The 13,158-nt window shown below is 41.0% G+C and overlaps 1 protein-coding gene across 13 annotated transcripts in view; it reads right to left on the bottom strand.

Moving 5' to 3' along the window:
* Positions 1-13,158, bottom strand: part of ep400 (E1A binding protein p400) — a 241,688-nt gene that overhangs the window by 37,698 nt on the left and 190,832 nt on the right. For all 13 annotated transcript variants that reach the window (XM_063074069.1, XM_063074066.1, XM_063074065.1 and 10 more), the window contains 5 exons: positions 12,044-12,217; positions 6,439-6,486; positions 6,204-6,340; positions 3,847-3,903; positions 2,878-2,956 (listed from right to left, as the gene is read on the bottom strand). In XM_063074069.1, the coding sequence (XP_062930139.1) occupies positions 2,878-2,956; positions 3,847-3,903; positions 6,204-6,340; positions 6,439-6,486; positions 12,044-12,217 (495 nt within the window). The remainder of the gene's footprint in view (positions 1-2,877; positions 2,957-3,846; positions 3,904-6,203; positions 6,341-6,438; positions 6,487-12,043; positions 12,218-13,158) is intronic.

Below are 13,158 nucleotides of genomic sequence, written 5' to 3'. Positions count from 1 at the left end.
AATGCTGTGGGGAGAAAAAGGTAGTAAATGCTAGAGAAAATATCTCTTCTCACTGGTACCATTGGGAAAGAGGTACAGGAGCCTCAGAACCTGCATCACCAGCAGATTCAGGAACAGTTAATTACCTCTCAATCATCAGGCTCTTGAACCAGAGGGGTAACTTCATTCAACACTGAAATGTTCCCACAAACTATGGACTCCTCTCCCTTCCTCTTTCAATCAGAATCAGAACCCAGTTTAAGATCACCAGCACATGCTGTCTAATTTGTTCTTATGCAGCAGTCGTACACTGCAATATATAATAAAAAAACTGTAAATTATAGTAAGTATATACAGCACTGTGCAAAAATCTTAGACGCATACAAGTAGCTAGGGTACCCAAGACTTCTGCACAGTTCTGTAGTAATTTTATGGATTGCACTGTACTTCTACTGCAAAAATAAAATCATGCCATTTGTGAGTGATGATAACCCTGATTCTGATACAGGTCTCTATTGTGGACTGAGAGTGGGAAGGGAGAGGAGAATGATGGTTGGGAAAAGGGAAAGGGAGATGGGAGGAAGCAGGAAGCCCAGACACATTCTGTAGTGGTAAAAGAAACAATTGTTTGTTCAAATGATCTTGCCTAATGTCTCAGAGCTGGGTGTGTCTGCATCCATACCACACCACCCCCCCCCGCAACTCTGGCACTCCTTCTCTGCCACCCGTACCACACCCCTCCTGCAGCGCTCCACCTTCACCAGTCTCAACATCCTTTGCTCCCACCAGATTTACAAACTCTCTCTCCGCTCCATGTCAGTACTATGCCAAAGTCTTAGGCATCCTAGCTATGTATTTGTGCAGGAGACTTTTGCACAGTACTATTTTATTATATATATATTACACATTTATTACTGTGCAAAAGCCTCTGGCTTTTAAAAAAGTTTTAAAAAATATATTTTAAAAGTTAAATTAAATAACTAGTGCAAAAAGAAAAAAAGCAGTGAGGTAGTGTTCATCTCACTTTCTCGATATTTATTGCGTATTTATTATAATTATTTTTATTATAATAATTTTTTGTACTTGTACAGTTTATAGTCATTTGTACATTGGTTGTTTGTCCATATTTGTTGTGTGTGGATTTTCATTGATTCTACTGTGTTTCTTTGTATTTACTGTGAATGCCCACAAGAAAATGAATCTCAGGGTTGTATATAGTGACATATATGTACTTCGATAATAAATTTACTTTGGATTTCGAACTTTTTGAACTTTGAAAACACATTGTCAAGTTTCTTTGGTTGATATATAGTTACTATACATTGAATAGTCAACATATAACACAAGATGATTCCTTAGGGTTATTATGGGAGGGGGTGGGGGTAGTAATGGGATGAGTTCCCAATAGTTATTAAATGCTTCCAATGGTGTGCGTTGCCAAATAGCCTCTGACAACCAAGTTCAGTTCCTGGCCCTCACGTGTGGCTTAGCTACTAAGCACGGTGCAACTGTTTCTACTGTCAGGAGAAGGGGCAAATGCAGCTTACTGGGGCCTTAAAACCAGTCACTCCGGACAGATGGGGCTCACTAGCCATGGTTGGCAGTGCATCTAGAAGGAAAAGTCTGATCTCAAACATCCACTGTTTTGTAGCTATACCCACAAATGGGGATGGCTTCAGGACTAAATCCAAAGGGGAAAATTCAGAGCTGGAGACCCTAAGGCTGTCCTATGTTGAGTTGAACTCTAATTGGAAATTCCTGCAATGCCGCTGATGTCAAACTGTACAGTCTCTGCCATTCCTTTGAGTACATCAGATGTGTGGAGAGGGGGAGCTTGCTACATGGGCAACAGTTTGCTCTCCACATCGTACTGCCTTAGCTTGTGTATCTAGACAGATAGGATGCAACATCCAAGGTTGATCCTGACCAACAGGCCATACCAACACAAGATATTTATAACAAGCCATCGAAACTCGAACCTAATTTCCTTGATTACACTCACATGGAGAAATTATTGATCAATTACAATAAAATCCGTGTTTAAAATTATGTTAATGCATGCAGGAAAATATACCAGGCAATAATGTTTTCTTTTGTTTTTTTAGGCATCCGTTAGTCTCATAAGACCATAGATTTGCACCTTGGAAGGTTTCTGGGCAAGGTTGTATGGAAGACCAGCAGTTGCCCATGCTGCAAGTCTCCCCTCTCCACGCCACCGATGTTGTCCAAGGGAAGGGCATTAGGACCCATACAGCTTGGCACCGATGTCGTCGCAGAGCAATGTGTGGTTAAGGGCCTTGCTCAAGGACACACACGCTGCCTCAGCTGAGGCTCGAACTAGCAACCTTCGAATCACTAGATGAACGCCTTAACCACTTAAGCAACACACATCAAAGTTGCTGGTGAACGCAGCAGGCCACGCAGCATATCTAGGAAGGGGTACAGTCGACGTTTCAGGCCAAGACCCTTCGTCCTGACGAAGGGTCTCGGCCTGAAACGTTGACTGTACCCCTTCCTAGAGATGCTGCCTGGCCTGCTGCGTTCACCAGCAACTTTGATGTGTGTTGCTTGAATTTCCAGCATCTGCAGAAGTCCTGTGTTTGCCTTAACCACTTGGCAATAATGTTAGTAGCAATTATCATCTCAAGAACATTACATATGGCTACAAGATCTAAAACTCTAGTGTAATCTGGACTGTGATATTTTAATGTTCCATAAAACTCAGAAACAAAATATCTACAATACCTAAATGTTCCTGAGCGATAATGGAACTAAAGACTGTTGGAAACTATTTTTTAAAAGTTTTTGATTATGTATTTATTTATTTACTTTGCCATGTTGGTTCGCATTCACAGGACAATATGTCCTATATATGTGATTGTTTGTGTAAACACTAACCTTCTTCTCTTTTGCGATCCTTTCAGCTCTAAGTGAGGCAACCTGGATTGGCGGCAGAGGCTTGTCATAGCTGATTCCACTAAAAGAGTGAATGAATACGATATTACATATGCTCTCCAACATTCTGTTTTCTGCAGAATATAATCAAGTGGAATATCAAGCAAAGAAGTGGGTCATTTGGCTGAACCAATCCACCCCAATGTAATGCTCCAAACATTATCATAAGACCACAAGGTATAGGAGCAGAATTAGGCCATTTGGCCCATTTAATCATGGTTGATCCATTTTCCCTCTCAGCCCCAATCTCCTGTCTTCTCCCCGTAACTCTTCAAGGCCGGACTAATCAAGAATCTATCAATCTCTGCCTTAAGTATACTCAATGACTTGGGTCTCCATATCTGCTTGTGGCAACGAGTTCCAAAGATTCAGCACTCTCATCTCCGTTCTAAGTAGATGTCCCTGAGGCTGTGTCCTTTGGTCTTAGACTCCCCCATCACAGGAAACATCCTCTCTATGTGCACTCTGTCAAGGCCTTTCACTATTCCATAGGTATCAATGAGATCCCTTCTCATTTTTCTGTTCAAATGAATACAGGCCCAGAGCCACCAAGCGCTCCTCATATTATTTCCCATACTTTCTCACCCAAATCTATCACTGTAGGTCTTGTGTTGCTCTCTTCTTCACACACTTAGTCCATTTGAGTGTAAATGCCAGTCTAGTCTTTGGCCTGACTGCTACCTACAGTAATAAGTTGCACCCTTTCGCCTTGCTCTGCAGAAAGAAATTACATCTGAATTCAATGTTTGATTTTTAATCTTAGATTTATAGCCGCCAGCTTTGTTCTTAGAGAATTTTATTCAAGAGGAAATGATTCCTCTATTCAAGCCATTCCAGGGGGTTGAACTTCTCAGCTGTGTCACATTAAACTCAAAGCTTCATGACAAAGAAAAACTGAAGAAGCATCCAAACCTCTCGGCCAACACAGATGCGTGCTTTGGATTCTTCTGGAATGGATTCATTCCCAGCCTAAAAATGAATCAGAATCAGGTTTAAGATCACCGAAGTACGTCATGAAATTTGTTGTCTTTGCGGCAGCAGTACAATGCAATACATAATAATAGAGAAAACCATGAATTACTGTTAATATATACAGTTAGTAGCAATGAGAAGAGGGCATGACCTGGGTGATGGAGGTCCTTAATAATGGATGCCGCCTTTTTGAGGCATCGCTCCTTGAAGATGTTCTAGATACTGGGGAAGCTAGAACCCATGATGGAGCTGACCGAGTTTACAACTCTCTATATCTTGTTTCCATCCCGTGCAGTAGCCACACCCCCGCCCCATACCGGATGGTGACGCAACCAGTTAGAATGCTCTCCATGCTACATCTGTAGAAATATGTGAGTGTTTTAAGTGACATACCAAATCTCCTCAAACTCTAAATGAAATATAGCTGCTGTTGTGCTTTATTTGTGGCTGCATTGACAGGTTAGGCTCAGGATAGATTCTCAGAAATATTGACACCCAAGAACTTGAAAATGCTCACTCTTAAACCACTAAAAATTACAAGGCTCAAACAGACAAACAACATAATGAGCAAAGTTGAGTGCGAGATTAAGTACGTGTTCTCACATATTTAAGTTTCTGTGCATTATTACATAAAAATCACCCCATAGTTAGATAATAAAATCTGTGGACAGAAAAGGCAGTGGGAGTGTATCTTCTTATACACACTGCTTCAATCACAGTTCTAACAAAATTTTACTTACCTATTTACTTATTAAACTCTGTAGACAGAAGAAGCTACTGTGAGTGAGGTGGCCGAGGCTGTGGGCCTACTCTGGCTGCTCTGGGCTTCGTGTCCGAAGGCTCACTAAATGCTGTTTGCTTACTTTTATTGTTTGCACGATTTGTTCCCCCCCCCCCTTGCACATTTGGGTATTTGAGGTTTTTTTTGGGTTCTTTTGGGTTTCTTGATTTGTGGCTGCCTGTAAGGAGACGAATCTCAAGGCTGTATAACATACTTCATAATACTTTGATAATAAACGTACTTTGAAATATAAATTTTCTTCTACGCACACTGCTTCAATGATAAACCTAACCAATTCTTATCTATTTATTTATTAAAATCTGTGGACAGAGGAAGCAGTATGCCAGAGAGAGACAGAGAACTTTGTAAGTCCGGTTCCCAAATCTTTTCCACCATTGGGTATTTCTTCACTTTAACTTTTAATTTTATTTGATTTTTATTATTTTTATTTACTTAGGTACAGCGCAGAACAGGCCCTTGTGGCCCTTTGAGCCGCACCACAGATTTAACCCTAGCCTAATCATGGGATAATTTACAAAGACCAATTAACCTACTAACCGAATCAGAGACGAAAGAGAAAATCTATAGATGCTGGAAATCCAAGCAACACACACAAAATGCTGGAGAAACTCAGCAGGTCAGGCAGCTTCTATGGAAAAGAGTACAGTCAACATTTTGGGCCAATACCATTCAGCAGGATTGGAGGGAAAAAAAACCTACCGACCAATATGTCTTTGGACTGTGGGAGGAAACCCACGCATTCCACAGGGAGGACATACAGATTCCTTACACAGGATGCCAAGATTGAACTCCAAACTCTGATGCCCCAAGCTGTAATAGCATCATGCTAATTGCTACTCCTCTGTGACACCCAATTGCCTGTTGTCCATAAGACCATAAGATATAGGAAGAGATTAGGCCATTTAGCTCATTGAGTCTGCTCTGCCATTTCATCATGGTTGATCTATTTTCCCTCTCAGCCACAATCTCCTATCTTCTCCCTGTATCCCTTTATGCCCTGACTGATCAAGATTCTATCAACCTCAGCCTTAAATAGACCCAATGCCTTGGCCTCCACAACTGCCTGTGGCAACGTATTCCACAGATTCACCACTCTCCAGCTAAAAAAATTCCTCCTCATCTCTGTTCTAAATGGATGTCCCTCTACTCTGAGGCTATGCCCTCTGGTCTCAAGACTCCCCCACCATAGGAAACATCCTTCCCATATCCACTCTGTCAAGGCCTTTCAACATTCGAAAGGTTTCAAAGAGATCCTCCCCTCATTCTTCTGAATTTCCATGAGTAGAAGGCTAGACCCATCAAATGCTTCTCTTACTACAATCCTGGAATCATTATGTCAATTTTAAGTTGGTGTGCTGCTGACTCAACTTTGAAACGGATTGATCAAAATAACTAACGATCACCAGATCATGTGACTAGGATGAAAGAGGATGAATCAGGGGACTTTTTCTTGCCTGGGAACTCATGCATTCAAAACACATGGTAGGATACTTACATAGGTTTGATTGGGGGACTTCTTTTCCCAGCTATAAGCTTTACAAGTTCAAAGTGGCTTGTGAAGAGTTGTGTATGCATAACACTCTCATCCTGTGCATAGATTTGGCTGGTTCGCAACGGGCGACTATTCTTGTTCTTAAACAAAAACAAAACACAGAGGTCACTTTAGTTCTGTTTCACACTTTTTACAAGTGCATAAAGATCAAGCAATATGTTTGAAAAGGTAAATGTACCTTGTAAATGCTCTTAGTCTTTTTCTTTGGATTAGCGTCATAGATCAACTGCAAATGAAGAAAATGAAGAAAAGAGTTAACAATCTTTCCAGTAAGATACTCAGTATAATGAAAATAAAGTCTCTGATAAATATTGACGCTGACAATGAGAAAGTACACATTCACCAGCACAATTGTTCATTCCTGTTTGAGAGAAGAACACTTTGAAATGGGGTACAATTACAGTAGGAAGGAAACCAAACATTTAGGCGTTTCATTAACATCACTAGGAAATCTGGAATCACAGAGAAGTACAGCACAGAAACAGGCTCTTCAATCCCATCTAGTCCATGCTGAAACAATTTAAACTGCCTACTCCTATCAACCTGTACTGGAACCATAGCCTTCCTTATCCCTTCCATCCATGTACCTATCCAAACTTCTTTTAAACGTTGAAATTGAGCTCACATGCACCATTTGCACTGGCAGCTCATTCCACACTCTCAAGACCCTCTAAGTGAAGAAGATTCCTCTCATGTTCCCCTTAAAATTCTCACCTTTCACCCTTAACCCTTGACCTCCGGTTGTAGTCCCACCCAACCTCAGTGGGTAAAGCCTGCTTGCATTAACCCTATTTATACCTCTCATCATTTTGTAAACCTCTATCAAATCTCCACTCGATCTTCTACATTCTAAGGAATGAAGTCCTAACCTATTCAATCTTCCGTTATAACTCAGGTCCTCCAAATGGGGAATATCCTTGTAAATTTCCTCTGTACTGTTTCAACCTTATTTACATCTTTCCTGTAGGCAGGTGACAAAAACTGCACACAATACTCCAAATTAGGCCTCACCAAACCCATCATATTTATCCACCCTGGGTAACCTGTGATTTGGTCCTGGCTCAATGAGGTAGATGACAAAGACCCAAAGAATCTAACAAGTCACTCACTCACAGAAAGCTGTAAAGCTGTAAAGAAGGTACCCCACGACCATCTCCATAGAGAAACAAGGAACAGGCAATAAATCACAGTCCCAAGAATACTTCCAGAAATATCCATTATAAAAATACAAAATAGGAGTACTCAGGAGGTCAGGCAGCATCTGCTGAGAGAAATAGACTGAAGATTTCAAGTTGATGGACTTTTATTCAATCTGTTCTCTGAAGGTCTGTTAACATGAAACAGTAATTCCAAGGAAGACCTTTGATATTCTGACATGCAAACATGCCTGCTTCATAGAGTTCATGGAAAAGAACAACCAGTTTACAGATTTCTTCAGCCATCAGGAGAGCTTAAGAAGAGAATTTGAGCCTGTTCAATGAAGGTCTTGGCCAAGACTACAAACAATGGTGAAAGACCAGATACACAGAGTGGGTGCTTTTGGAGAATGAAAGGGGAAACTCCTTCAGTTTGTAATTCTCAGAGTTTTAAAAGTGAAATATATTAATTAATATTTTCTGATTCCCTTCATCTCGTTTTGACTGTTCTGCTCTAACTTTAGCAATGTACAGGTCAATAAATGAAAGTTAAAAATAAAATAAACTTTATGTTTATTGACCTTTTTTCCCCAAATAAATTCCACAAGAGCGAATTTCATTCCATGTCACAAAAATTTAGGTAGTGATTTATCAATTCAGTAAGGGTGAAATTCCATTACCCAAATAGCCATTAACAAAAGAGTGACTAGCACAGTATAATCTGATAAACATACCTACATGAGCTCCTATATTTAAAAAGCAGCTGAACAGTTTATAAATTCTTTCAAAATTTGAGGAATTTATATACGTGTATGGCTGAATGACAATTTCACTTGAATTTAAAGGTCAACCATCTACTGTTTTGCTCGACCTGGGTACAGATATCTGTTAACTACAATCCTGCTTCATATTTAAACTGCGGTCTCTGCAGCTCAAGTATTAAATGAAATGGTGGGATTGCTGTATTTACACGTTAAACAACTTTCATGTCACATGCTGGTGATAATAAACTTGATTCTGATTAAATACGTGTACTGAGGGTCTTCACGGTGTATTTGCCTCGGTGCTCTACAAATGAAGCAGTTCTGTTTATTTCCTTTGTACAATTTGCTCGCTGTTGCAGCTTGTTCCTTGCAGTTAGGATTTCTTTCTCCAGCTCCTCCTCTCGTGGTACCTCACCACTCTGTGAGTTCAAGTGTACGTGCGGAAGGTCTTTGCTGTGCGCTTGCCTCAGTGCTCTTCGAATGATGCAGTTCTGCTCAGTGCTTCATTTCTATTGTACATTTTCCTCACTGTGGCTGCTTAGCCCTTGCAGTATTTGAAATCCATTCTCCATTTCCTCTTCTCAAAGCACCTCACTGCTCTGCGAGCCACTCAGCAGCACTGCTGCACATCTCTCTGCTCTGCAGTAATTGGAATGACAGCACCTTCAGCACTCGCACCACCATCCAGCCTTGCTCCAGGTCAGCACCCACTGACTGCTGAAGGTGGGGTACTGCTGGAGGCAGCAAGTTAGTGAATAACTTGCTCTTGAACAAAGAAACAGAACAAAACACAGATCAAAACTGAATAAAGAGTCACATTTTGGTGTCTCAGGCAGAACGTGTGAAAATCAGTAAACAGCAGAAGCTGAAAGTTTGAAATCCAACAGAAAATGCTCAGGATCGAAATGAACTGCAGAAAGTTGCAAACTCAGTCAACTCTTATCATGGGCACCATTCTCCCCAACATCGAGGATACCTTCAAAAGGTGACACCTCAAAAAGGATGCATCTGACATTAAGGACACCCAACACCCATGTCATGCCCTCTTCTTGTGGCTACCATCAAAGAGGAGGTACAGGAGCCTGAAGGCACACACTCAACGATTCAGGAACAACTTCTTCCCCTCTGCTATCAGAATTCTGAATGGACATTGAACCCATGAACACTTCTTAAAAACATATATAATTCTTACTGTAATTTACAGTTATGTATTGAACGTACTGCTACTACATAACAAATTTCACAACATATGCTGGAGATATTAAACCTGATTCTGAGAATGCAACAGGGCAAGCAGCAACAATAAGCATACCTGAAATGTTGACGCTGTTTCCCTTTCCACAGATGCAGCCTTGAATCAACCGGAAAATGATTCAGCATGGGCTAGATGGGCCGAAGGGCTTGTTTCTGCACTGTAGCTTTCTATGACTGATCCTGAACACTACAGTTTTAGCAACACTGATGACACTGATCAACTTGCATTAAAATGGTCCTTTTTTGTTCTAATTGTGGTCTTTGAAAAAAACACGATAATTTACGTTTCATTTATGTTTTTCTTGTGAGCACTGCTTATTTGATGCTATGTGCCTATGATCCTGGCAACAAGCAAGTTTTTTCATTCTACCTGTCTTTGGTCTTACGGGGAATTTGTGGATTTGCTCTTGATGAGGAACAGTCTGTTAAGTGGAGCAGAAGCCAAGACCAAGTTAGCCATCATCTCACTGAATGTCAGAGCAAACTCTAAGGGCCACAGAGTCACAGAAACGGGCTATCAAGTCTATGCTGAACTGTTATTCTGCCTAGTCCCATTGGTCTGCACTTGGACCATAGCTCTCCATATCCCTTCCCATCCATATACTTATCCAAACTTCTCTTAAATGTTCCAATTGAACCACATCCACCACTTCCTCTGGCAGCTGGTTCCACACTCTTACCACCCTCTGTGTAAAGAAGATTCCCCTCATGTTCCCCTTAAATATTTCACCTTTCACCCTTAACCTATGACCTGAAGTTGTAGTCCCACACAATCTCAGTGGAAAAAGCCTGCTTGCATTTACCCCATCTACACCCCTCATAATTTTGTATAAGACCATAAGACATAAGAGCAGAATTAAGCCAGTCGGCCCCTTGAATCTGCTCCACCATTTGGTCATGGTTGAACCATTTCCCTCCCAACCCCATTCTCCTACCTTCTCCCCATAACCTTTCACACCCTGACTAATCAAGAATCTATCAATTGCCGCCTTAAATACACCCAATGACCTGGCCTCCACAAAGGAGGTATACCTCTATCGTTTGTTTGTTATGTGCCGTGTTTATGATGTGTGCAGTCATGGTCTTTCCACGACCATGATTGTTCTTGGCAAGGTTTTCTACAGAGTGGTTTGCCATTGTCTTTTCCTGGGCAGCGTCTGATGTCAGTGATCAGATAATGGGGATTTGTGATATGCCTTTATCAAACCTTCCCTCATTCTCCCTTGCTCCAGGGAAAAAGTCCTAACATATTCAACCCTTCTCTATAACTCAAAGTTCAAAGTAAATTTTACTGTCAAAGTACATGCACGTCACCATATACTACCCTGAGATTCATTTTCTTAATTCTCAACAACATCCTTGTAAATTTTCTCTGTACTTTCAGTCTTACTGATACCCTCCCTGTAAGTAGGTGACCAGAACTGGCCAACTCCAACTCTCTTGTGTCATGCGAATGGCCAGCAGAGGAGCTGAGAGAAAAATGGCTGCTTTCTGCGCCATTTATGTCCAGGTCCCTGCATCTCATTACTCATTTGGGTGGTAGCAACACGAAGAGACAGCCTTTGTGGGTGATCAACAGCCTGTTTTAGAAGCTGATGCTCAGCAGTGGACTTCCAAACATTGGTGAGCTGAACCATTAAATTAAGCCAACCTGATGATCACTGTGCGTCATATGTGCCACAGCACTGTGTGTCCAATTTAGGCCGTGCCCACTGAGGGGCATGCCCAGGCCATAGGAGCAACATATGATCAATCAACATCTGCCACTGGACCTGGATTCCCAGTTCCAAGGCATCTCAGCAGCAGCGGAAATGTAGCCAAATTATTGATCAGTGGTTAGCTGCACAAAACACTTTGCCGACAGCTTGAAATGATCTAGATTTGCCTCATTTCATCAGCATTATACAACTTCCATGGAACTGTAGATTCTGGACTCATAGCAGTCACAGCACTAGCAATGGATGTAGCCCACTGTATCTGTATCAGCAGATCTTCAACTCAAGCTGCCCCTGCCCTTCCCCAACCTCAAGTTTATTTATTTAGAGCACGGGTTCCCAAGTTGGGATCCACCAACACTTCAGTTAATGGTAGGGGTCTATAAAATAGGTTGGGAACCCCTGATTTAGAGATATAGCGTGAATCAGGCCCTTCCAGCCCAACAAGCTGCACTGTTCAGCAACTCAGCAATTTAACTGTAGCCTAATCACAATCTACAATGACCAATTAACCTACCAACGTCTTTGGACTGTGGGAGGACACAAAAGCACCTGGAAGAAACCCACACACTCACAGGAGGGGCATACAGACTCCTTACAGATGATGTTGGAACTGAACTCCAAATTCCTATGCTCCAAACTACAAAAGCATCGTGCTAACCACTATACCACTCTGGTCCCCTATTTAATGTTAAAAATAAATTCCTAATTCCCACTTGAATGGTTTTATTGCCTTGGTTCTGACAATTCTCAGTACCCAGTTTTCTCTTTTAAATAATTTCATGTTCCAAGCTTCAAAAAGCAGTATGTGAACCAGTAAACTGAAAACAGTCCTTACAGATCGACCTGGAGGATAAATAGTGCAAATGTGAAAAGCATTATATTAGAAACTCCAACTATGAAATGTTGTTTACCTTTCCTTCTTCTCGTGGTATTATGACATTTTCGTATCGGTTGCGACACTGCTTGGGTGATCGGTATATGCGGCTGCAGGAATTAACAACATCACTGACCAGGTCCCAATTTGGTGTGTGTGCTGGTGAGATGATAGCCAGGTTTAAAGGTAACTCCAGCAACTGCTTCACAGCCTAGCAGCAAGAAACAAAAGAACACAGAAACAAAACTTCCATTAGACACAAATCTATGAAATATTTAACAAAATCAAAGATTCAAAGTACATTTATTATCAAAGCATGTATGCAATACACAACCCTGAAATTTGTCTTCCTCACAGACAGCCACAAATGACATAGGAATTCATTCCTGCTTTACAACTCCTCCCTTGGAGGGTCAGACACCCTGAGCCAATAGGTTGGTCCTGGACTTATTTCCTGGCATAATTTAGATATTACTATTTAATTATTTATGGTTTTATTACTATTTATTATTTATGGTGCAACTGTAACGAAAACCAATTTCCCCCGGATTCAATAAAGTATGACTATGACTAAAACAAAGAAACGTCATGGAACCTATTCAAAGAAAAACATCAAACATGCAGTGTTCAAAAAACACGAACAAATCGCTCAAAAAAACACAAAATATAAAACAACAAACTACAGAGTTATTGAAGCATTTTTGGAACATTCAGTTTAGTTCAATTTAGCACTGTGTCATGTGTCGACTACAGGTCGCAGACCCAGTCGGCCTGATCAAAATCACACCAAAAAAAGGGATTTTATAGAAGAGTAACCAGAAATCTGCTGGTACATCTGACCTTTAAATATCAATGTCTCCATAGTGTTATCTGGAGAAGCCACAAGTACAGTGACTACAACACCAGGTTAAAGGCTAGGTGTCCCACATCACAAGTCCATAAGACCATCAAACAAACAGTACTGTGCAAATATATATGGCTGGAGTGCCTAAAACTTCTGCACAGAACTGTAGTAATTTTATGTAGTAATTGTACTGTTGCTGCAAGGAAAACAAATTTCATGACATATGTGAATTATGATAAACCCAATTCTAATATGGGTCTCTATTTGTGGACTGAGAGTGGAAGGGAGGCAGGGAGAGGGAAATCATA

This window comes from Mobula hypostoma, chromosome 21, assembly GCF_963921235.1.
Source record: "Mobula hypostoma chromosome 21, sMobHyp1.1, whole genome shotgun sequence".
Classification (NCBI taxonomy): domain Eukaryota; kingdom Metazoa; phylum Chordata; class Chondrichthyes; order Myliobatiformes; family Myliobatidae; genus Mobula; species Mobula hypostoma.
This window is presented reverse-complemented; position numbering and strand designations above follow the sequence as displayed.